General features: G+C 42.0%; 2 protein-coding genes across 8 annotated transcripts in view; both read left to right on the top strand.

Annotated features, from left to right (window-relative positions):
• Positions 1-37: 37 nt before the first annotated feature.
• Positions 38-8,340, top strand: trafd1 (TRAF-type zinc finger domain containing 1). Its single transcript, XM_080004373.1, has 12 exons — positions 38-151; positions 413-455; positions 882-1,017; positions 2,464-2,517; positions 2,606-3,044; positions 3,792-4,076; positions 4,214-4,278; positions 4,646-4,903; positions 5,412-5,550; positions 5,772-5,988; positions 6,258-6,315; positions 6,500-8,340. The coding sequence occupies exons 2-12, from the start codon at positions 421-423 to the stop codon at positions 6,536-6,538; spliced, it is 1,725 nt and encodes a 574-aa protein (XP_079860499.1). The 5' UTR covers positions 38-151; positions 413-420; the 3' UTR covers positions 6,539-8,340.
• A 444-nt stretch (positions 8,341-8,784) lies between these two features.
• The window catches only part of smtnb (smoothelin b), a 55,866-nt gene continuing 40,508 nt past the window's right edge, over positions 8,785-24,142 (top strand). For all 7 annotated transcript variants that reach the window (XM_080003874.1, XM_080003875.1, XM_080003878.1 and 4 more), the window contains exon 1: positions 8,785-9,005. In XM_080003874.1, coding sequence (XP_079860000.1) covers positions 8,955-9,005 — 51 coding nt within the window. In that variant the 5' untranslated portion in view covers positions 8,785-8,954. The remainder of the gene's footprint in view (positions 9,006-24,142) is intronic.

A 24,142-nucleotide genomic window follows, 5' to 3' on the forward strand; every position in this document is an offset into this window, starting at 1 on the left:
CGTAGCGGCTACAAAACCCACACGCCTCCGGTTTACCAATCTGTGTCGAGCTCTCGCGGTCCGGATGAAGACTTGACCGGAGGGTCGGGGGGAGCGTTTTTTTTTTTTCCTTCGCCCGGACAACCAACTTTGTGAACTACGTACGAGAAGGGTGAGTAACACGAAAGCACCGCCGTTGGACCCGCAACTCCCGTGCTGATTCGAAAGTGAAACTGCCGTGCGGCCGTGTGTCGAGCTGGAAGACAAACACGGAAAACATTCCCCCCCCCTCCCCGAAGATTCAAGCGACGTCTTGTTGCTTGGGCAGTGTCCGAAGGGAAGAACGCTGACCAGACCAAACCCACCCATTGTTTTCCTTGCCATTGTCAGTGTTTTGGAATGACCTCAACTAAACGACGTTTCCTTTCGTTAGGTGACGCTATGGGCGATGAAAGCACTCAGATCTGTGGCAACTGGTAATTATGGATTATATTTTTAGCAATAAAACATATAGAAATACTTTATTGGTCCCCGGAGGGGAAATTGCAGTATTGCAGCCGCACACACCAGAACAAAGGGCAATAATAAAGTAATGACAATAAAAATATTTTTTTTGACAATATGCAGTAATACTTAAGATTCAACGGATGAATAGAAAAAAAAAAGCAACATCATTTTTTTGTTTAGAACATTATAGGTATATTACAGATCCTAATTGGTGTATATCTTTTTTTTCTAAAACGTCTGTTTTCCCATTCCTTATTTTACCATTTACTGTATGTATTTGTCATTTCAGTCATTGGACGCCGTGTGTGTGTGTGTGTGTGTGTGTGTGTGTGTGTGTGTGTGTGTGTGTGTGTGTATGTATTATAGCCTGCTTCTGATATTGTTTCTTCCAACAGCAAGCACAACGTTCCCGAGGCTAACTTCACCACACATGAGATCCACTGTCGGAGGAACATCGCTCTGTGTGACGTGTGCCAGGAGCCGGTGCCCCGGTCCGATCTCAACAGGCACAAGGACCAGGAGCACGCACAGGTACAGTCAGTGTCATGGGCCTCGTTCTGCCTCATCCGAGAACACCTACGAAACCTGCAGTCCACTTTCCATGAGGCAGCTCCAGATGGTCATAACGCAGCTCACTTTTCTGAAACATATCAACTTAAATAACTCCAAAAATGTCTATTACTCTATTATGATATACACTACTCACAAAAGTTAGGGATATTCGGCTTTTGGGTGAAATTTCAGGATGAACCTAAAATGCACGATAACCTTTACAGGTGAACTAAATTTGACCTTCTCTAAACTTTTGAATGCACATGTCCAACTGTTCAATGTTTCAGTACTTTTTGCACAACTTGCTGTTCTCTAACAAGGAGCTGAACGGAAAAATTCACACAACAGGTGTTTGATCCATGAATTGACCAATGCATTTCCTGGTTCAATTAGAATTGGTATTTAAACAGTCCTCTTCATCATGCTGTTCGCATTTTGACATCATGAGACCTAGTCAATACAGAACTGCCCTACACTTTGTGAATGGTACAGTGACAAGCTCATACTACCTGAATAACATCATTAATCCAGTCATTGTGCCCCCGCATGAACAACACAGGCCTGATTTCATCTTCATGGAGGATAATGCTCCAGCTCATCGAGGTCGCATCATCAGGGAACGGATGCTGGAGACTGGGGCACCTCATATTGAGTGGCCTGCACTTTCTCCAGACCTGAATCCCATAGAAAACCTATGGGATCAGCTGAGTCGCCGTGTAGAGGCTCGTTACTCTGTACCCCAGAACCTCAATGACCTGAGGACCACCCTTCAAGAAGAGTGGGGGGCCAGGCCTCAGCAGATAATAAGTCGACTTGTGAACAGCATGAGACGTGGTTGTCAAGCTGTAATTGATGCTCAAGGGCACATGACAAGTTATTGAGACATTGACATTTTTTGGTGTGGTATACTCACCACTGTTGTTGGCTTTTGTTTCAATAAATTGTTTGAGATGAGGAAATCACCATTGCTTGCTTCTACTTAAATGCCCTACTTTCATGATATAATATCACTGTAGCGTCAACTTTTTACATTTTCCATAAATTTCACCCAAAAGCCAAATATCCCTAACTTTTTGTGATTAGTGTAATACGTAATGTGTATATAGTGAGTAGTGTGTGTGTGTGTGTGTGTGTGTGTGTGTATATATGTGTGTGTGTGTGTGTGTGCATATATATATATATATATATATATATATATATATATATATGAGTTATTATGTGTCTGTAAATGTAGTTTGAAAAAGAGCAGATGGCATTTCAATGTTTAATATGATAAATCACAGAATAACATTTTAAAAAGTAATACCACACAACATTTAAAAACTGGTCAGAGTCGCCATTTGTAGTACACAGGCCTTATGGGCCCTGTCAGAAGAACTGAAGCCTCAAACGGTTTCTCTGACTGCTCTCTCACTTTCTCTTTAGATACAATGCAAGTGTGGCTTGAAGATTGAGAAGAATCATTTTGCTGTCCACCAGGTATTTTTTCGAACTATTCATTTAGGCAGCCTTGATTTGAAATGAGTTGTGCTTTTTGTTGATTGTATAGCTTTCTGTCCTATTTCAGAGCTACGAATGCACCCAGCGGCTCGTTCCTTGCCAGTTCTGCGAACTGGAGATTGTTTTCAGTCAGTCCAAAGAGCATGAAGATTATTGTGGCACACGCACCGAGCCCTGTCTAGTTTGCAAGTGCAATGTGATGTTAAGGGAACAAGCTGTCCACCCGGCCTTGTGTGGAAGCCTGACCCCACCCCAAGAGAGGAACAACAACCGAGCTGGCTTCAGTCCAGCAGAACCACAGTCTCCCGGCACGTGGTTTGAAGTCAACTCCATCCGGAACCTTCTGAAGGCCCAAGCCGGAGTCCCCAAGAATAGCAACATGAATTCAGGGGGGCGAAGGGCCTTTCCTCAATCACTGGATGCCAGAGCTAGTGACAGTACCTGGGAACCTCTCAGCCTGGGAGACAGGAACCACTACACCCCAAGGAATCCATCACTTGGACACAGTAAGTGAATTCATGACTGGTCAAGGCATGTCACTAAAATAATTAAAAAAAATTATTTAAATATACACACACACACACACTCAGTGTGCATTTTATTAGGTACACCTGTACAATGCAGTCCAATACATCAGCTCAGCCATACATTTTGCTTTATGTAGCCTATAATGTTCAGTTTTTTTTAGCGCTGTCAGAAGAGGTGTTAATTCAATGATATGTTTTAGCATCAAGGTCATAGTTGGTGGTGGTGGTGTTGTGCTGAGCTGCAATATATTCAGAGGTGTGTTTCTAATATTCTAGCCCCCTTATGTATGTCAATGGGGAGGACAAAAAATAGAAACACCTCAATATAATGTATTTTACTACAACACCACATGTAACTATGACCTCAGTCATAAACATATCATTGAATGTACACATTTCCCACGCTATGTCAACAAATACTAAACACAATAAACTTCATCAAAGTAGAATTCATGGCAGAGCTGAGTATTGGATTACATTGGATTTAACAGCTGTACCTAAAAAAGTGTAACTAGTATTTCTAGTATTTTCAGAGCTTATTGTGTGTAATCACTGGGTGCCATGACATTTCACTGCATATATGTATGACTGTGTGTATGTGACAAATAATCTCTTGAACTTAAACTAATGATTTATTATATATAATAAATCTCATTTTCTTGCAATATATGAGCACCCAATTGCCTGGGATGTATTCATAAGAAATGCGTTTGAATTTCCATTTAGGTCAGGAACCGGAGGAAAATCTGGGCGGCAGTTCCAGCAACAGAACTTTGCGACATGGGTATCCTTCAGAGGAGGAGGATTCATCTAGCCTTGACTTTCTGTTGGCCCTGAGTCTGCAAAGTGAAGTGGAAACAGACCAAGACCAAGGTGAGGCCATGTGGACAGATGTATGGGACCAAAAACTTGGAAGGACCTCAAAGTCCTCCATCCCCTCGCTTCCTCCATCCAACAGCGCCCGCCAGCTCTCCGCTGCTATGAGCAGAGTCCAGGATGATGATCAGGCAGGCAAGTTCATACGGGAACAAAACCTGATGTTGAATCATTCTCTAGCCAGTTTGTACAATAAATGAAGTAAGAAAATAAATCATCGGCGTTGTGCTGCGGTTCAGAATCCATAATCGGCTTCAAATGTTTTCTTGCAGATACCATGCTACCTTGTGAATTTTGCGAGGAGCTGTTTCCTGAAGAAGACCTCATTTTGCACCAGGTTGGACTATGCATTCTTAACACTCTCAATTAATGAGCAGAACAGTTGTGTTTCTGTCACGGGCCTCAGTTGTTCTGGTAATGTCATCAAATGTTGTTTGGTCATCATTTGTAGTAGAGGAACAAACTTTGCAGGCCTCGGTTTTGTGTTCTGAAGTCTATGTTCGGAGGGTGTTGCACAATTGTGGCTGTTGTATTGTTTGGTACAGTGTCTGCATTGATCAGTGTCATTGTAACCATTTTGTTTTGTTAATGTAATGTGAGTGCTGTATTCTTGATATAATAGTGTCTGACCTAATTGTGTGAATTTAATCACATTTTCAAACGGCATCGAACCTTCCCCTCGTCTCTCCCCGTCTTTGCTTCAGACGGGTTGTAGTCCGGCCTCGGCTTTCGCCTCCTTCAGCAAGCGACCGTCTCCATTCGACATGGAGCCGCTGACCAGGAGCGCCGGGGGGTTGATGCACATCCACCCGGACTCCATTACCTCCAACCTTCCCATTTTCCCTCGCTGCATCTCCCCGCCCTCCGACAGCCCACCAGCCAGTCCACTAGAGGGCGATCTGGTCATTCCCTGTGAATTCTGTGGCGTGGCCCTGGAGGAGTCCGTTGTCTTCCACCATCAGGTACGCTCCTTGTCTAATTAAGGTTGTGATATTATTCTTTACATATAGTGGTCAAGGTGTTTATAAATGGTTCATAATAGATAAATGTCTGAAAATAGTTAATATATCCTTTACATGACCTGGAATGGCAATGGAAGTTCGGGTTCTTGTAGATGGGCTATAAACGGGTAAAATATTTGGTAGGCAGTTTTCGTGAGTAACCTGGACTACCCAAAAAATGCTGCCAGACAACACCAAATACCAAAGTCTTGCTATTTCTGGGAAGACAGACATGTAATTACCCGATCACCTGATCACCATGAAATCCACAATGAAATGTTGTACACCTACATACTGAAACTGTGTTGGCGGTTGTTTTGTTCTTTCATTATCATTTCTGATCTTATCTGGACAAGCAAACAGTCATCACTCCCAGTTCAAGGGGAAGTGGAACGCTGTGTTGTGTATGTAGGTACACAACATCTAAGAGCAGTAGGTTATCTCATTCCGTGTCTTTTCTTTCCTTTAGGATAAGTGTGACCTCCGGCCCTGCACCGCCAAACCAGCGAATAATATAAAAAATACGTCTTTTAAGAAAACGTTTTTTCCGACAGAGGACAGCATAGGACAAACCTCTCCTGGTTTTCAGAGGAGAATGTGGCACCAGGGTAATTTTTTTTTAAACTTTTTTTTTTTTATTACTATTCTTTTGTATAGCTATATCCCTCTCTCTCTCTGCCTGCAATAATAGATATACTGTTCTGGTTCATGGAGTTAGTTTAAAAACTTCCATTCAAATCTCTCACCCACCCAACCATGCTAATAATAAAAAAAAATTAAAAACAAAGCGTAAGTAATAATGTAATGATATGTAATATTCCATCTCCAGCCGACCCCGTGGATGAGCTGTTCAGATTCGACAGGGAGCTCCCTCCAGTGCAGGTCATGAAGGACAGACCGAGGGGCTACAAAGGACTGCCACCCGAAAACAACATGTCCAACTGTGCTGCTCATGTGGAAGGCAGGGCCCAGCAGGGTGGAGAGATGGAGGGAGCGCACTCCTCCTTTTCAGACTCTTGTCAGTTTGGGGCAGCGTCATTGAAGGAGTAAGATGACTGCACTTTCCGGAACTGATTATTATTCAGTGCTGAAAATGTAATCATTAAAAAAATTTCGATTTCAGTATTGATTCTGATTAAATCAGATATTAATTTCTGCCTTGTTGAATTTAAACGCAATATATAACATAAAACCTCCTGTCTATTTTACTTACTGTTGCCCAAGCAAAGGTCTTGGGCTTCCTTATTTATTAAATAATTACCTAATCCTTTTAAATATTGGATGATATTTAAAACTTGAATCCTGTGTGTCTCAGAATCCAAACACCAGAAAACCGGGACGGGCAGAGAAAGGGAAGGAGTCCGGTGAAAAAGGTACCACTGTTCTCTCACCAACTCTTACTGTTGTACTTTAGGGTCATAAATATGTCCCCTTCACCGCTTTGTCTGTGAGGTAACGCACAGGCTGAGTGCCCGAACTGAGAATTAATCTCATTCTGTGTACACACTGCCTCATGCCAGGAGGTTGACATTTTATCCCGTGTTTTCGAACCTGCAGTTGCCAAAGAAGCGGAATGAAGAGCAGCAAGAGGAGTGACGGCAGAACGCTGGAATGGAAATACGCTCTAAAAACCCCGTCTTTTGTTATGGCTACATTTCACTGTTGGGTTCACCACTCAGTGCCTGTCCATGTAGGTGTCTTTATAGTTCTTTCCACCAATCAGTTCAGCTTTTGCACTGAAATTGAATGTGGCGACCACGATCTCTCGGGCTATTTTTAACGGTTTGATTTCAATGTTTGTTTTGTCTTACACCAAGACATTCATTTTAATTACGGATTTTCTTACATTTTATTTGTTGAGTAATTTCTTAAACTCAGATTATTATTTTTTTGCCACAATATTATTGGATGAAAACATGCACCTGTATATGTGCAAGGGTCATTTACCTGATTGATCTAATCTATATAAGGGTTTGTATTGGTGTACTTTTCTGGTTTTCTATGTAACCTAACGCACTTTGATATGAAAACCTTTGCATAAGGGACCGACTTCATATACATCGATCAGCCACAACATTAAAACCACCTGCCTAATATTGTGTAGGTCCCCTTCGTGCAGCCAAAACAGCTCTGACCCGTCGAGGCAGGGACTCAACGAGACCTCTGAAGGTGTCCTGTGGTATCTGGCACCAAGACGTTAGCAGCAGATCCTTTAAGTCCTGAAAGGTAAGAGGTGGGGCCTCCATGGACCGGGCTTGTTGTTCCAGCACATCCCACAGATGCTCGACCCGATCGAGATCTGGGGAATTTGGAGGCCAAATCAGCAACTTGAACTCTTCGTCATGTTCCTCCAACCATTCCTGAACAGTTTTTGCGGTGTGGCAGGGCACATAATCCTCCTGAAATAGGCCACTGCCATCAGGGAATACCGTTGGCATGAAGTGTACTTGGTCTGCAGCAATGTTTATGTAGGTGGTACGTGTCAAACATCCAGATGAATGCCAGGACTCAAGGTTTCCCAACAGAACATTGTCCAGAGCATCACACTGCCTCCGCCGGCGTACATCCTGGTGCCATCTCTTCCCCAGATAAACGGCGCACCCGTACTCATGTACGTGTGATTCATCAGACCAGGCCCCCTTCCACAGCCCCATACGCAGCAAGCTGTGATGCACTGTGTGTTCTGACACCTTTCTATCATAGCAGCATTAACTTTTTCACCAATTTGCGCTACAGTAGCTCTTCTGTGGGATCCGACCAGAGGGGCTAGACTTTGCTCCCCACGGGCATTAATGAGCTTTGGGTGCCCATGACCCTGTCGCCGGTTCACCGGTTGTCCTTTCCGTGGAGTACTTCTTGACTTACGCTTGCCCATTTTTCCTGCTTCCAACAAATCAACTTCAAGATCTGACTGTTCACTTGCTGCGTGATATATCCCCCCTCTTGACAGGTGCCATTGAAACAAGATGATCAATGTTATTCACTTTACATGCCAGTGGTTTTAATGTTGTGGCTTATTGGTGTATCTTGGTTTTCATGCTTTCCTCATATAGGACTAAGAACAAGCCACACAGTAAGTTTGTGCTCTAAAGAACTTTTTTTTTTTTTTTTTTTTTTTTTTAATCTTTTATTATGATATTGCATTGATGCTGTATAAAGTTGTAGCCTTTAAGTAGTGAAACTAAATCATCATTGATTACATTTGCAAGAAGACTTATGTAGTATGTGCTATAAAAGAAACCATTTGTTTATTAGAAAGTTGCCTGGTATTATTGGGTGTTTATAAATGGCTTCATACTGGTAATGCTGAACTACGACTGTAGACACAACTCTGAGAGCTATTTGTTTTATGCACTTGTGAAACGTTTGAATAGAAACGGCAACGAATCCATCCTTCTGACCTGAGTAGTTATAAGAATGCTATAAAGAATGCTGCTAAAACAAATCCCATGTCTATTTGTTGATGATCAGGTGTCACATTTTTAAGTGTCTTTCCTGTGTTACAAATCTAAGTTGGTAAAAAAAAAAAAGCCGTATTATTACATTGTAGTCATTGCGTCATCATCACCCAAATTAGCTCTTGTAAAATATAGATGAAGCAATGGATGTTGACATTCGGAGAGAGATTTAGGCAGTTGGCGGTTTCATTTTTTTCCCCCGTCCCGCGCTCCGCCGCGGGGGGGCGCTCGTCGGGTGGATCACCCGGAGCGTGGTTTTGAATCCCAGGGGCGGGACCTCGGGACAACCTGGCGTGGGCGACGCGGATTCAAAAAGCCGACAGCCCCTCCATGTGCGTCCACACGCCGCAGACCCTTCGAGACGGTTAGAGCCTCGGATGATGACCTTGTTGCCTGCGGGGAAAGCCAGTTGTCGCCGCCTCGTCTCGGAAGAAGTTGGGGCCTGACCGGGTTCGGCGGAACGCGCCGCAGAGTCCTCGCAGAGTGAATCCGAGGCCCCCCTCCGCCCCCTCCGCCCCCCACACCTGACGCCGGGCGAGAGAGAGAGAGAAACAATGTCCGTGGAGAGATATTCAACCCTGGACGAGTCCTCCCTCCGGGCCCTGGTGAGTATCCCGCCCCGGGCGCTGGGATGCGGACCCCCGCGGGTCCTCATACAGGTCCCGGTGGGTCCCCAACAAAATGATTTGTAGTTCATGTTCACCGTCAGAGGATGGTATCATGACCGTTTTGATCACGTTGGCCCAGTTTTCCCAGTTCTTCAATGTCGTCATTGTTCTAACGGGGAATTTTCACACAGATTTGGGCGAAAAATAGTGAAAGTTGACATCAGAATCAGAAGCCGTTTATTCCGCCAGGTGCATCACATGTACTGGCACTTTGTTTTGGTGAGGTTTGGTCCATTAGCATAACAAAGAAGCTTAACAGTCCGGAAAAAAATAATAATAAATTGAATAATGGTGATGTAAAAATAGAATTTAAAAATTATAAGTGTGTGTGTGTGTGTGTGTGTGTGTGTGTGTGTGTCACAGCTTAAAAAAATACAAAGAAAATGCAAGTTTGTTTTGGTGAGCTTTGGACCATTAGCATAAAAAAAGAAGCCGAAAACAATTGAATAAATATTATAATATAATTCAGATAGAATTAAAATATAATATAAAACGTTCAAGTGCGTGTGTGTGTGTGTGTGTGTGTATGTATACAAATAGCACAGAAATACAAGTTTGTTTTGGTGAGCTTTGGACCATCAGCATAAAAATAGAAGCTTTAACTGTCCAAATTATTTTTTCAAATATAATAATAGTAAGACAAAAACTCAGTTAAAACAGTAAAATGAAAATGATCATTAAAATATGAAATACAAAGAAAATCGAAAACAGAAAATGTATTAACAAAATGCGATAATATGCACGGGAAAAATGAATTAGGTCAATGATATGATAATCCTAAACCAGCGCATTTCTTCAGCATAGGTGTTTATGTCAAACCACAAAGTGAATGGTTTGAGTCGGTGTCGGTCATGGATGAGGGGTTGAAGAATATTGGGAGGGGGGGTGTTGAAGAGAAATTATGTTAAGTTTTTGTCTGAATGTCTGACACCTCAAATATTGCGTTATCGTAAATGAGAGTTCTCTCCTTGAGTGATTTATTTGTTCATTTTGTACATACAGTATAAGCCAATGTGACAAACCGACGGAATAGGTTGTACACACAGGCTACTCATCAACGAATATTCAGGGCAGACTACTCGACAATAAAAAGAGTCACATGTCACTAATTGCTCAATGGTTAAGCAGCAGCAAGTCACTATATAAACGATTGCTTGCCTCGAATTTTGCAACACCTGGCAGACACGCTCTGCTCTGTCTGAACGACAAATGTGATAATAAGTGACAAATATCCACACACAAAATGAGTCAGTGTCTGAACTGAGCTCTTTTCCAGACATGCTTGCAATTTAATCTCTTCCACGTACTAACACACCTAAATCTTGTATTCTTAAATATAACAACGTTGTGTTATGGCGTTTAATTATACCCTATATATTAGCCCATAAACCCAGTAGTTATCAATTATTTATATTCTTTGCCTCTTTCCTGTGCCCTACACTGGATTCCGTCAAAATGTTTATTAGTCAAGGTATTCTTAATTGTCCTTATACACAATAAGCAACCAAATATTGTATGTCAAGACCGTTCAGCAATCTTAATTAATATTGGTTGCATTATAGCAACAAACACCAGTTTACAACTTGTTTGTTGTTTTGACTTCCAATATAAATGAATTAATATTAATTATTAACCAACTAAACATAACATTAATTATTATGTAATGTTATGCAGTAGTTCTTGTTGAGTTGGTTGCAGAACTGGGATTTTGGATTAGTTTCAGTGTTTACGTCTAATCCCCTATCAGTTTGCATCTACTATGGTGGGAGTGTATTTGGAATGTAATTTATCAGGTCATTATCCTCATCAGTCGCTTTCTCTGGGACTTTGGGACTCTGTTACTTTCCTTGGGAAAGTGACAATTTGTTTGCTGAGAGTGGGCCGTTCCCAAAATATAATTTTGTTTCTGTAAGATCAGGGAGGTTGATGAAGTGAATCTATTTACATTGGACGCCGGTGGCTTAGATAATATTTTGTTTAAACCGTTTGGTCTATTTCATTTTTTGGGGATCGGTGATTCATTTGCTCACAAATGTCAGCAAATGAATAGCTCAGCCGAAAACGACCCATTTACAGCAAAAATAAAATTCAATGGTCTGGGATCATGAGCCCGTGATATTGGTTTGTGAATTTCTCGGTGGATATAATATCAATAGAGAATTTATGATGTCTGCAGCTACAGTTTTACGCGTGAAAATTCTACACTTACGTAACAGTAAGAGACAAAGAATATGGATCGAAAGAGCAAACAACAGGAGGCATATAAAAAGATCTCTCAAAATTCTACTCGGTTAAAATTCAATTAAATTCAATTTTAACCAAATAGCGACACGGAAAATCCTAAAATGGCACCGCCGAAGCATTTTGCGGTGGAGTTGAGCATCAAGTATAACAACGTATGCTTGTTGCAATTGCCCCTCGTCTCTCACAAGATGTTTTGCATTTTACAGACTAGAGTTGAAAATTAACAAGCGCACAATGTTGCACAACCATCAGCTGTGCAATCTTGCAAGAATTTCTTTTGTCATTACCTGCAGTCATAGAGGGAGCGCTAAGATGTTGACACTTTCAAGACTGGTATATCAACTTCACATGACTATCATTTGTTGTCCACATGGAATATGTTCATGATGTTTCCTGTAATGTTCATGATAGCAAATAGATGCTATGTTTACTCCGTTCCATAATCACAAGTTGTGTGAACTCACCAGCTCCCTAAACGCTTCTCTCTCTCTCTCTCTCTCTCTCTCTCTCTCTCTCTCTCTCTCTCTCTCTCTCTCTCTCTCTCTCTCTCTCTCTCTCTCTCTCTCTCTCTCTCTCTCTCTCTCTCTCTCTCTCTCTCTCTCTCTCTCTCTCTCTCTCTCTCTCTCTCTCTCTCTCTCTTTGTTTATTTATAAATCTGACCACCAACTGGGGTCACCGAGATCCCACAAATTTAATGACTAGGTTGGTTGTTGTTGTTTTCTTTTTAGGTGACTTATATTGTAATTTTCCACACCAGAGTGAAGGGAACAAGCCCTGTCTTTTAAGTTGAGGACCGTGATGCAATTTAGGCTATTTCTGAAGGAACAAAGGCTTGCGCTTGGTGTCAGAGTGTCAGAAAAGGGTGGCTATATGCAACGAGTAGCAGAGACAGGTTGTCAAACAGGTTAAGTCAAACAGACACACGCACATGTCTGTTCTTAATGACTTAAACCGAGGGGAACGTATGGCCGTTTATAATGGCACTAATCCCATGAATAGCCTTTTATTCAGAGCACTGGCTGCTTACCGGCTTCTTTATTGCTCATTCATTTTCCCTCCGTGGTGACCAGTACAAGCATTTTCCATTTGGCCACCGTTACTTTTACATATGCGACATTGTCGGTTTGTGTCCCAGTTTCTTAGATGCTCTGCTAGCGTGGAGCTGCTCAATGGAAATGGCTCATTCACATGAAGGGTGATTCAGGGTTTATGATCTTAAACCACACAAAAGCAGAATTATTGTCAACCAAGTCTGTGTGGAATACAGTTTCCAGTGCAAATACAGCTAAAGTCCCACTCTGTTTTTAACCAACTTGGAGTTCGGGAAGGACAGTATGGTAATGTGCTGAACTTGTGAGGTCCACAGGTGTTCTGGACTGAGCTGTATTTTGGAGGCTGCCTTTGGTAACACCTGTATCTGCAGCCAGCGTGCACCTGCTCGGCCAGATCAGAGGCAACTTTTGCCGCCTGTCAGTCTTGCCGCCGTGCCTCGATTTTACTGGCCTTTTAGTTTACTCATTTGTTGGAAAAATACATGGGGAAGATAAATCTTTCCTCTCCAGATCCTTGAGTCCTTACTTTTTTTGCCCATAATATACAGTATGTGTATTATGGGCAATTACTTTATTACTTTATTGGGAATTTGCGTGTATAGGAATTGCCTCTCAGGATTGCTTTGTCCGGATTGAATAGACATGACTGTTGGAGGAGCCCTTTTCCAGGCCCTTTAGTCTCGTCTTGCTTGCGGACTGTCAAGCGTAATGATCCGTAACAAGTCTCCTGGCTCAGTGTCCTTTCTCCCAGGCGACCGAGAGGCATTCGCACGTGTTCAAAATAGAGCAGTTCCACTATGTCTTTCTGGACACCCGCAATATATATGGGACCCCTGGGCCCCATGTCATGGTTCTCTTGGCCTTTTGTGTGTTGACAAGGGCTTAACGGTTACAGTTTGGCATAAAGAAGGGGGCTTGTTTTGTACGCTTTCACATCACTCCCCAGGTCTCCTTGGCCCCGGGAGATGACGGAAAATGTCAGTCTCATCATCTGGAGGGAAATAAATTGGAAAAATTACAAAAACTTATATAACTGCCGTCTGGCCCTCTGGGTATTTTCAGATGCTGTGGGCATATGTTGATTTTCTTTAATATTGTCTAGTATCTATAAGGACTATCAAGGACAATAGCTTTTTATTGAAATGGTTATTTTACGTGTTTTGTGTTTGTTATTCTCATCACATTTCTACATCAAATCAGGATGTTGACAATTAACTGTTGTAAGCCTGGCCGTTACCGAGTTTACTACTAAAAGTTACTAGCTTTTAGTTACTAGCTAGTTACAAGCCAGCTCCAGCTTGCAACAGCGTAGATGGTAGCACATCTATACCTACCCCGCTTACTCACTCACTCGCTCACTCACTCAAACATACATGGACACGGTGTCTCCTTAAGAGAAGATTCAAAGTTTTTGTGTTTCCATCAAACACCTGCTCAGTCGGGAGTTATTGCAATGTGAGGCACCAGTGCTGGGTTGATCTTGCCGCCTTTGACCTCGCAGCTTCTTTAGTGGTTTATTGCAAACGCTTTCCTTAACCAAAGCAAGAAAGGCCATGCTAACTCAGGGTCCAGAGTGCATGTCTAAGTTATTCTGCCAGGCTCTGTCATTATTCTTTGAGTTATTTCCCCCTATGGCATGTTCATTTTTGAACATTCCCCCCTGTGATTATCTCCTTCGGGTTCAAATGGTGTAAGGAGGAATGGTTCTGTAAAAACTAAATTGGACTTCCTTTACAGTTTTACATTTCCCCAGGGTTACAAATGGCCCAAGTGAAACTCATATTGTAAGTGGTTTATCCATCAAGAGCAGCTAGGCCACTGCCCTGTCGACGTCTTCCTCTCACACTGAATATCATGCAACAATATGGAAGAGGGAGATAAGACGTCGCATGGAAGACATTGCTTATTTTAAAAAAACAGGAATGGCCTGCCACTACATTATGCTAAAAATATCCAGTGACTTTGGCCCCAAGTTTATGAGAAGAAAATGCTGTGACCTACATGTGAACTTCAACAAGGTCTATTTCAGTTCTTATTAAAAGTTGTTTTATGGGTTTGAACAATGGTGTTTAGTGAGTAGAACACAATTGGTCATTTTCAAATTCAATTTGAGTTGTAATATTTGGATCGCATCATTGTCAACGTTTGTGCTGCTGAGAAATGTATCTGCATGAGAAATTTCGCTCATGGTGCATTTTGCTATTGGACACTAGGGACAGTTATGATCGTGTACATACTTGTGTGAATGATGGAAAAATCACCAGATTAGTTTCCCATTTTGGTATTTGTCTTGTGGCAGCAGCCTGGTCAACTTATGCATATTTCTTCTTCTCCTAATAAGATATTGGCAAGGGACCTGCTGGATCCCAGGCACTGCTCATGTGAAACCCTCCTGTCATCAGTATGATTTGTGTGGCTTGATGCAATTTGAGATGGAGGACTGAGGATGGAGGAATATATTCATGTGCTGGTCAAATGGGTTTTTGTTTTTTTTGTAGATGAGTGAGCTAATCTTTTTGTCACATTGGATAGCTCTGGCCTGTATCTCTGTAAGTGATCCAGCAGCCAGGGCTTCTCTGACTGTCGTCTGTGTTACCTCTCTCTCTCGAGCAACACCCTGCCAGACGCAAACCTCTGGAAAAAGAATTGAAGGTGTGCTGGTGAAGTGTTTTTCCTCTTCACTGGTGTATTTGATGGACAGGCAGCGCTTTGGGTGTGAAGTGTTCCCAATCTCACCTCCCTATAATGCACAACTTTGACATTCTTCGGGTTATAAGATTAAATACCTCATTGCTAATAATGTGGATATCCACTAAGTGCTCCTAGTTTGTAGTCTTTACTATTCAATCAAACTATTGATCATAAAGCCTGTCCTACAGTAACTACACTTACTATGCATTGTGCGAGAGCTTACATTATGGCAAACCCTCACAGCTGCATGCCAGAGTATAGTCAAATATCATCAAATGTATTAAGAATCACATTGGGGGGGGGGAGAAATGTCAACCAAAGTACTGTTCAACGATAAATATAAAAATAGCGGTTGACTGATTCATTGGTCGGCTGATTAATTGGGTCGATACTTGCACATTTTGAGTTCCTGGGCATTCGGCCGATGTTTGCTCTCTATTTACATATCGAATGAGAATATTAGCGAGTTCTCACACACACACACACACACACACACACACACACACACACACACACACACACACACACACACACACACCGCTGCAGTGCCCACATAGCCCAGCCTCCTCTCCCTCACTCGCTGGTCTGTTATGGTGTTAGCTCATGAACGATGGCAAGTGCAGAGCCTCCGCGACCGGTTTTGAACTAAAACAGCTGGAGTGCTGTTTGGAAATACTTCTCATTTAAGGCAAAATCTAACGCTAACTCAGAGAATTCAAGCAGAGTTTTTCTTTCTCCTCCAGGCAGCGCTGCACACTGCGTGTGTTCCTGTATCGCTTTTCCTGTGCTTTTATTGTTTCCTAACTTGTATGAAACAAAACGATGAAAACAACTGAGTTAAGGGACTGTCCCATTCCATCCTGTTACAAACATAAACCCTGTGTGTCCTGAGCCGCGTCACACCATTTCCCCGTTGCTTTCCGTTTCTATCGGACTTCATTTTGTAAAAACTGGATGTTTTTGTGTAAATACTTACTTGTGAATTGTAAATCCTGCACTTTTGCAATGGGCAGACTCTGTTTCCCGTTAGGACACTGTTTATTTGAAAAAAATGTTTATCGTTTATAATCATTTATTTTTCATAGGGGTTTTTAAAAAAAAATTTTATTTTTTTTTTTACGAAGTTTAGTTTTTCATTATCTGTGGACATTTATTTAGTTGATAAATTTTTTAATATAAAATAAGTGCACTGCAGAGAATGCAGACAATTACATGTTAATGTTCAATAAATGTTCATTTAAGTTGTATGTGTATTGTCTCATTTGTTATTATTAAATTGTTTTATCAAATACAAAATGAAATCTGCATTATATATCGGGCATTGGCCACCCTGCTCTCTATCAGAATCGGCCATTGCAAATCCCATAACAGTCGTTCACTATATGAAATTCAATATATATACAAAATATATGGACAAAGTACAGTGGGGTGGACAAAACACAAGAGAAACATGCACATGACGAGCATTAAGACGCTGAGTTAAGCAGTTATGTAGCTATGCTCTGGTGACTACACAGCTGTGACTGTGTAGTAAAACAATACAACAGAACTATGGACACTTTTGTGTGGTCGGGTAGTATCTCATTAGTTCTGCTATTTTGCTGCTGTTTGCAGTTGGGCTTTTCTTTTGTTGGATGTCTTCGACGCTGAACTCGCACTCATACAATTATGGTTGACTTTTTGACTCTGCCAGGATGTAGCAAAACACATACTCGATCCATAATATCCTCTGTGCATACACTCAGTCATTTCATTTTTTACTTTCTCAAATTATGTTTTAGAGTAAGATGACTAAGGTGTGTACTACAGTGAACAGGCAATTTTGTTTTTTTCCAGTTCAGATGTCCCTTGCGATCCCTTGAGCTACAGCAATACAGATAATATTGAGAAGTATTTTGGATGTTACTTTATATACACACACCACTTTTTCAACTAATAAAAATAAACAAGGTTGAAAATAGGCAAAGTATTCCTAAACATCTATTACTTATGTCATTTTTTTTTTTTTTTTTTTTTTTTTTTTGCCAATGCAGAAATACCAATGTACCTCTACTAGCCCCACTTTCATTATCATTACTGTTACATGCATTAGCAGTATTTATGTTGAATCTGGAATGTTAATCAGGTGTGGCCCGGTTTGTATAGGAGCTCAGTGTGCACTGTGCAGGAACCGGCACGTTAATCTACCAGCACTCTTTGTTTCTGTGACAGGACTAGATATGTTTGGGTGCTGCACCAACACACCCACACGACTGCTAAAGTATGAAGAAATAAATTGCATGGTTCCGGTGTGCAGACAATATGGCTATGCTTTTGTCTTCGGGGAACAATGGCCGTTGTTTTCTCCAGAGAGGAGCAGCACGGTTTATACAGCGGGAGGAGGACTGTGGCTTGAGCCTTCCTCTTGTGAATCCCTCAGGGAAGAATAATTTCCTGAGATCCACAGAAACTGTCCAGCGGATGTTGATGTTTTGATTTCCAGCCTGCTTTGTTTAAAGTGAGAGCACTTGGAGAGAAACAGCTGATTTGTCGAGCTCAGTATTGCCCCACGTGCTTCCTGCTGCGTGTTGCTGTGGTGGTCATGGTGAAGCTGGTGTTTCTGGCCCCCGGAAGATCTAGTGGAAGAAAGCGGTCTGGCTCTGGAGCCTCGAAACATGCCTTCCCCTCCCAGTGTATATCCAATAGGACTTTCTCTTTCACCCCTCATATTAAACCTAAAGAGCCAATCGTGCAAAGCTTCACTTTTAGCGAGCAGTATTGTCCCATATTTGGAGAAGGCTCCTCTTGTACCATGTCATGACCTGGCTTTTTGTGACGGACAGTGCCTGAAAGTGTGCAGGAACAGGCCATTGTGATGATATCTTATCTGGTTCTGTTTGGATGTTCCATGTTGACAGTTTCTTTCTGATGTGTACATTTTTCACATATCTATCATTTAAGATAGGAAACGTTATATTTTCTGAAAAAGATGACTGTATGCTACCCAGCCCTGTTCTTTCGGGGGGGGGAAAAGGAGGCTGAAAATGATCCATGGTTGCTGTAATGGAAGTCTGAACAACAAAGAAAATGTAAACAGAGACAGGAAGATGGGAGATTGATGATGTGGCACAAAACAAAGGGGACCTAGTTTAACCGTTTGGAGAGTCCAAAAAAACCCACATTGGATCATAGAATAGAATTTGGGTTTTAATTGCAAAGGATTTGCTTTGTCAGTGATCAAGTTGCAACTCGGGCTATGTACTTTCTCACCCTCCACTTCTTTTCAAGGTTGGATTTTATTTACTGTAAACACCAGCTTGGTAGGGGCTGAGTGGGTGGAAAGAAAGCTAAAAACGAAAAAGAGAAACCCTATTCCTAAAGGCGTTGGAGAGAACACTTTATCCTACCTCATTTGATATGAATATGTGATTGTCCCAGACGCAATCCTGTGTTGAGGCCTCCAAATGTGCATCAAAATTGTCCTGAGTACGCAGTGATTGACCTGGATTTTTTGCTTACCCTATGACCTGACCTGCCGGCCTAGCCTGTGGAGGGAGAGAGGGAGAGAGAGAGTCAAACTGCACACAGAGACCTCCATTCAAAGTCTGACATTGACAAGTCAGCCACTGTATTTTAGAGCTTCCAAATTGTCTTTGATGCATTCAACAGTCGATAAGTAATTCGGGTGAATAACGGCAACGACTCAAAGATTGGACTCTTGCTGGAGGCGATTGCTAAATGAGCTTCACTACAGCGCTGAGCCATAGACGAAGGGCATTGACCCTGCACATGCGGTCTCTCGCGGTGATAATCCGTCAGCACGTGGAGTCCAAAGCAATAATGTAAGAGCGTAGCGGCCGTCAGCCTCCAGTGGGCCCATAGCGTGCTCCTGGTGTGGGCTCAGTTGGGAGTGATTAGCGTGTGTTTGGATCTGTCTTCAATGCGTCATTACAGTCCGTCCTCCGGTACTTTGTCGATGCCCCGGACCCCCCTCTGACCCACATGCATTCCTCGATCTGTTGTTTCTTTATGCCTGGACTTTGAAGTATAAAGGGCGACATTGGATTCCCAGGTCGGGTCCGTTGCACTCCCCCCCCCTGTCCATCTTCTTAACATCCCAACACTGTGTTCTTATTGACGGAGAACAAATCCCTCCCACGTAGCCAAAACCACTTTGTGCTCATATGGTGCAGAAAAAAGGAGAGAACGTTCTCTGCCTGGCTCCCTTTTCCTCCTTTGGCCCTGTTTCTCACTTTTGTTTGCACTCCCGCTCACGTCTCACGAGTCCTCCGCCGCAGACAATGGACCTGCAGTTAGCATCGTTGCAAACTGCAATCTAACCTTGGATTTGGGTCATTGTATTGTTGTTTTGTTTTGATTCCATGCTGGAGGCTAGTAAGTGAAACCCGGGGATTATATTCATATTTAGATTGGTGTGGTATGTGCAGAGTGATAACAGTATTTTATTTTCTGTCATGTTTGAGACCGTTTTTGTATTTGAAGGTATACGAATATGCCTTACATATCACAACTAAAATAAAGAATTGCACATTGCAAAACAAAATGAAAATGTATGGAGTGTTTGGGAAGGGGTGCAAAATCCTTATTAGGAGTGCAATTTTGAAAAACAGAATTATATCTTTGTAAATAAGAAATATATGATGATATGACCTCTTTGCAATATGAACAAGCCCGAACTTTGATGAGAGAGGGTCTTCTTCAGTGTAAGTTATAGAAAGGTTTTGCGGTGATGAAGGATAACATTGCTCAGCTACACAATCTCTTTCGTCACAGTCTTCAACTCCATGGTTGTGTGATTATTTATGTACTTTTGAGCATCTGTACAAGTTAGGCCTCCTTAGCAGCAGCTGGTAATCCGTTCGAGCTCTACTTTGAGGAGTATCCACAGTCCTTATAAGGCCAAACTCACTTGTGGTGCCTGACGCCGAAATTTAAATCACTGATCCGATCTGCTGCCTGGCTGAACTCTGACCTCACAGTCCACTCTGGAAATTATTACCCTAACCCCCTAATTTTCACACAAACACACACACACACACACACACACACACACACACACTTACTTCCCCCCTCGCACTTACTTTCTTTCGGTATCTCTGTGTTTTTTCTTTTTATCAGCCTGTGTTAAGACAGACATGACACTTTTAAAAGTTTACAGAGCACTGGCATGAAATTGCTAAGGATGGAATTGAGACAGTTTCATGCTTAGCCCCTCTTGATGTCAAAGAGGTCAGAACCCTTTTCCTGAGGACGGCTGGCCTCAGTCACATGGCTGGAGGTAAGAGGAGCAGAAAGAGGAGGGGCTGATAACATCCAAACACCCGTGTGTGTTTGCCGGGTTGGCAACCAGGCATCAGGTTTTGGTTGCCGAAACTGAAAATATGGTTGCTATTTTTAGCCATCTTATAGTTTGAGCAATTAAGATATTGCATCTGCGTTTGCATCTTTCCATTTAAAAGTAGCACTCCACCAGATGAGGTCTGAGCCATGCTCCTCAATAATGCTGTCCGTCTACAAAGATAAGAGCTGGTTATTTTTTTGTAACTACTGTATGTTGACAAATTTGACTAGAAAAATGACTAAAACTAAAGACATTTCCTGTATTTTTTTATTTTATTTTAATTAGCTTTCTAGGTACACAATATAGTTTCAGTTAATTTTAGTTTTTTCTGTCTACTTCTAACTAAAATGTTTTTTCACACCCAGTTTCATTTTTTGTTTTAATTAACTGTACAGGGATGCAATCACATGTATGGTGAAAAAAGGTCTTTCCAGGTTGCGTCACGCATTACAGTTTTCTGACCCTGTGAACACAGCATTGCTTTGGAGCTCTTTCAAACAGAAGTGGACCCGGAGGGTGTCCACGTCTAATGTAATATCAGAGAACGAGTCCACTAGTTAATTGATCACGGATGCTGTCATTCTCTCAGACGAAAAAAAAAAAAAAACCTGGCAACCGATAATGTCGAGCCCTGAGCAGGTAATGTCAGGCTGGAGGTTCAAAACGCTCCTTAGCCTAAGTGACCGTGATGTAGGACCACATGGTAACATCCAACATTTCAACTCTCAGCACAAAATGACAAACGCTGATAGACAGTCCACACACAGAAACATGCCTGGCATGGCTCAACAGCTCAGAATACACAATGTGGCTGAAGTTGAAGCAGTAGACCTAAGCTGCTTTCACACATGAACTCCAGACAATGTCCAGATAATCAAGTCCGGACATTGTCCGGAGTTACCCTTTCACACATGTAGCACACAACCGGAGATTGTCCGTGTCAGACACGTCTACACCTACTGGAAATACTCTGTTTGGTTTAGATAAGGGGTGGAGCCTGGGTAGAGCATGCAGAGGCAGGACGCAACGCAATGCCGCTGCAGAATTTTAGCACACCCAAGATGGCGGATGAGGCTACCGACTTTGCTTTTTTTAGCGTTGACACTCCATGTATTTGGACGTGATATATAGCCTAACTGTGGATCACGCTTGTCTGAATGCTTAACATATCTCAGGGCTCCAAATCTGTCAAGTGTGACTAAACATTTTCATTGGTTGCACCAATGCGCCTGGAATTTAGCAGGTCTGACTCAAAAAATAATAAAAGCCAGATATTTGCCTTTGAACAAATATTATAAACATGGCTTATTTTCTGTAGATTATTTTGTCAGCGTACAGCAGGATTTTATGTACATTTTGCACATATGCCATGCATGTTTCTGTGTGTGTGAGAACGGGCCCTGTACTCCCTCCAACATTCCTTGCGCACAAGAGAAATTGTGAGTGACATCACAACCTTAAAAAGTAGCCTTATCCAAAATGAACAGAACTATAACAACTATTGATTATTTTGTTGTTAAGAAAAACGCTGCAGTGCCCTGTCTCGGTTCCTTAAATGGCTAATCCTGACCTGAAATTGTTTTTGGGGGTGCTCTTCCTGTCGGCAAGCTCGGCAGCCAGGAGCGATTGGGGTGCATTTTTCGCACTGGTCTCCCTTTCCAATGGTACCAACAATGCGCGCGGCAGCCGGTGCCCACGATCGGCGCGCCAAAACAGACGGTTTTTATTCTATATAGTAGGTTATTTTATTCCACATCTCCTAATGGAATGAAACAAGTGCGGTATGGAACGAAATTGTGCATAATGGGGACGCTTTCTCCCTGACTGTCCCCGATCAACCCCTCTACATGCATTATGCGCAGAAACCAAATCGTAACGAGTCTAGAGTCGTGCCCTCTTCTCCCGTGCCCCGCCCTTACACTGTTTTTAGTTTTTTATCTGGAGGAACGGGGCACGGCGAGCCATGTTTGCGTCTGTGTCCGGACACGGACAAAATATGATTCCCTTCTATGATTCCCCATTTATAATTACCCATTGAAATGTTATCTCTGTGAATTTTGTAAGCTTCTATCTGTTTTATCCTGTTATAGTGATGCACACTGCCTGGGGAAAAAGAGGGGAAAAAAAAAAACCGACTGCTCAACTCTGGAACTCAGTTGATTGACGGGTTTCCGACTGATGATTCGAGTCGTCGACTTTCGGGGGCAGCCATAGTAAAAAGTTAGTCTGGAGTCCTGCATCTACTTGCCGATAGTCACATATTTAGTAGGACAGAACTAAACTATTAAAAAACCAAACAAAGAACATTTGGAAATAATGTTTTGCCCGTAGTGTATGTAGGTCACTCGCGGGTCACTGAAGGTCATTGAAGGTCACTGTTCTTTAGTTTGCAGGAGGCTCTCCCCAGCTGCACGGCATTACCGGTGCATTCTGGTGAGCCATAAACACCCTCTAATTGACAGTGATTGATTGAGCTATTTAATTCTGATGTCTGCATTCAAGTTTGTGGTTTGCTCTTTGGCAAAGTTTCTCAGCAGGAAGTGAGTCAGAGAGCTACATGCCCTCACAGGACGGCTCATAAAATATTAAGATCGCTGTTTTGTTTTGTTGCTCTTGCTGCGCATTGCTGCAGTGCGCCCTGTAATTTGGGAGGATTCCTGTACGTTGGTTACCCAGTTTTCCAGGTAATATTCAACAAGCCCCGTTTTATGACGGACGCAAATATTTTGAAATTCCCTAGGTATCCATTTTCTTTTTTTAAACTTTATCACCATTAGCCTCACATTCATTACAATTATAAACGTAGAACAATCACTGATGCCTTGCCCTCCACCTGCATGTTTAATTAAAGAGGATCTATTATGCTCCTTTTCACCAAGTTAATTTATGGTCTCTTAAGATTTTTGCTGAAAATACCAATCAATTTATGCATTCGAGCCATTCTAACAAACAAAAAAAACAAAAACCCCAATGTTTAAAATTAGTTCATCCTGTTTGTTGCACAGTGAATGCAATTTAGAGAGAAACATTCCCGGTAACGGTGTGCCAAGTCTGCGTCAGCGGAGACGCACGACGCACCGACACATCTCCCTCTCCTCCGGCGTTTCACTGTGTGTACAAGGGAGAGTACGCTTTTGACCAGAATGTCCAGTAATTCCAAAGATGTGGGGGGCTTTGCCACCAGACCGTGAGAACACGGGCGGGATTTTTTTCAGGAGCGATCTGCGATCTGCTCTTAAGCAGAGCAGCAGAAGGAAACGGAGTAGCGTCTAGCGTTTTTATTTGCTTTGTATGGAGAAAAGATCGCTCTGATCGGAGCTGCAGGTAGTAATTTTCCTTTTATCAGCATTCCCCTCTGGCAAAGAAATAGCATCTGTTTTTCTGTGCTTATTTTGGTGAGTAACTTACAAGTAGTGGAATAAGGAACTTATTATTTATCATTCTGAAGTCTAGTTTTGCTAAAGCTGTCAACTGTTTAAGTGTGTTGTTTAAATATTCTCATATTTTAGTTATTTTATATCATTTTGAATATTCTAATAATATTCTAATAATATTCTAATATTCTAATTATTTCAATTTATTTTTTATTGTATTTTATTCTATATATTTTTTATCTTATTCTATAAGTATTCCACTTACTGTATTACGTTTTAGGAGTCAGTTAGTCGGTCTATTAGAAAGGAATTTTCTACTTTTTATTTTATTTTAGTACTTTTTCCTAGGACTTCTTGTGTGCTATCACCGGG

The sequence above is a fragment of the Zeus faber genome (genome assembly GCF_960531495.2).
Source record: "Zeus faber genome assembly, chromosome: 7".
In the NCBI taxonomy this organism is placed as follows: Eukaryota; Metazoa; Chordata; class Actinopteri; order Zeiformes; family Zeidae; genus Zeus; species Zeus faber.

Bases quoted from the DNA above. Each gene is read 5' to 3' on its own strand.
- trafd1 (XM_080004373.1), top strand. From the start codon at position 421: ATGGGCGATGAAAGCACTCAGATCTGTGGCAACTG. The intron at 4,904-5,411 runs GTACGCTCCTTG...TCTTTCCTTTAG, and splicing joins CCGTTGTCTTCCACCATCAG to GATAAGTGTGACCTCCGGCC. The intron at 6,316-6,499 runs GTACCACTGTTC...TCGAACCTGCAG, and splicing joins GAAGGAGTCCGGTGAAAAAG to TTGCCAAAGAAGCGGAATGA.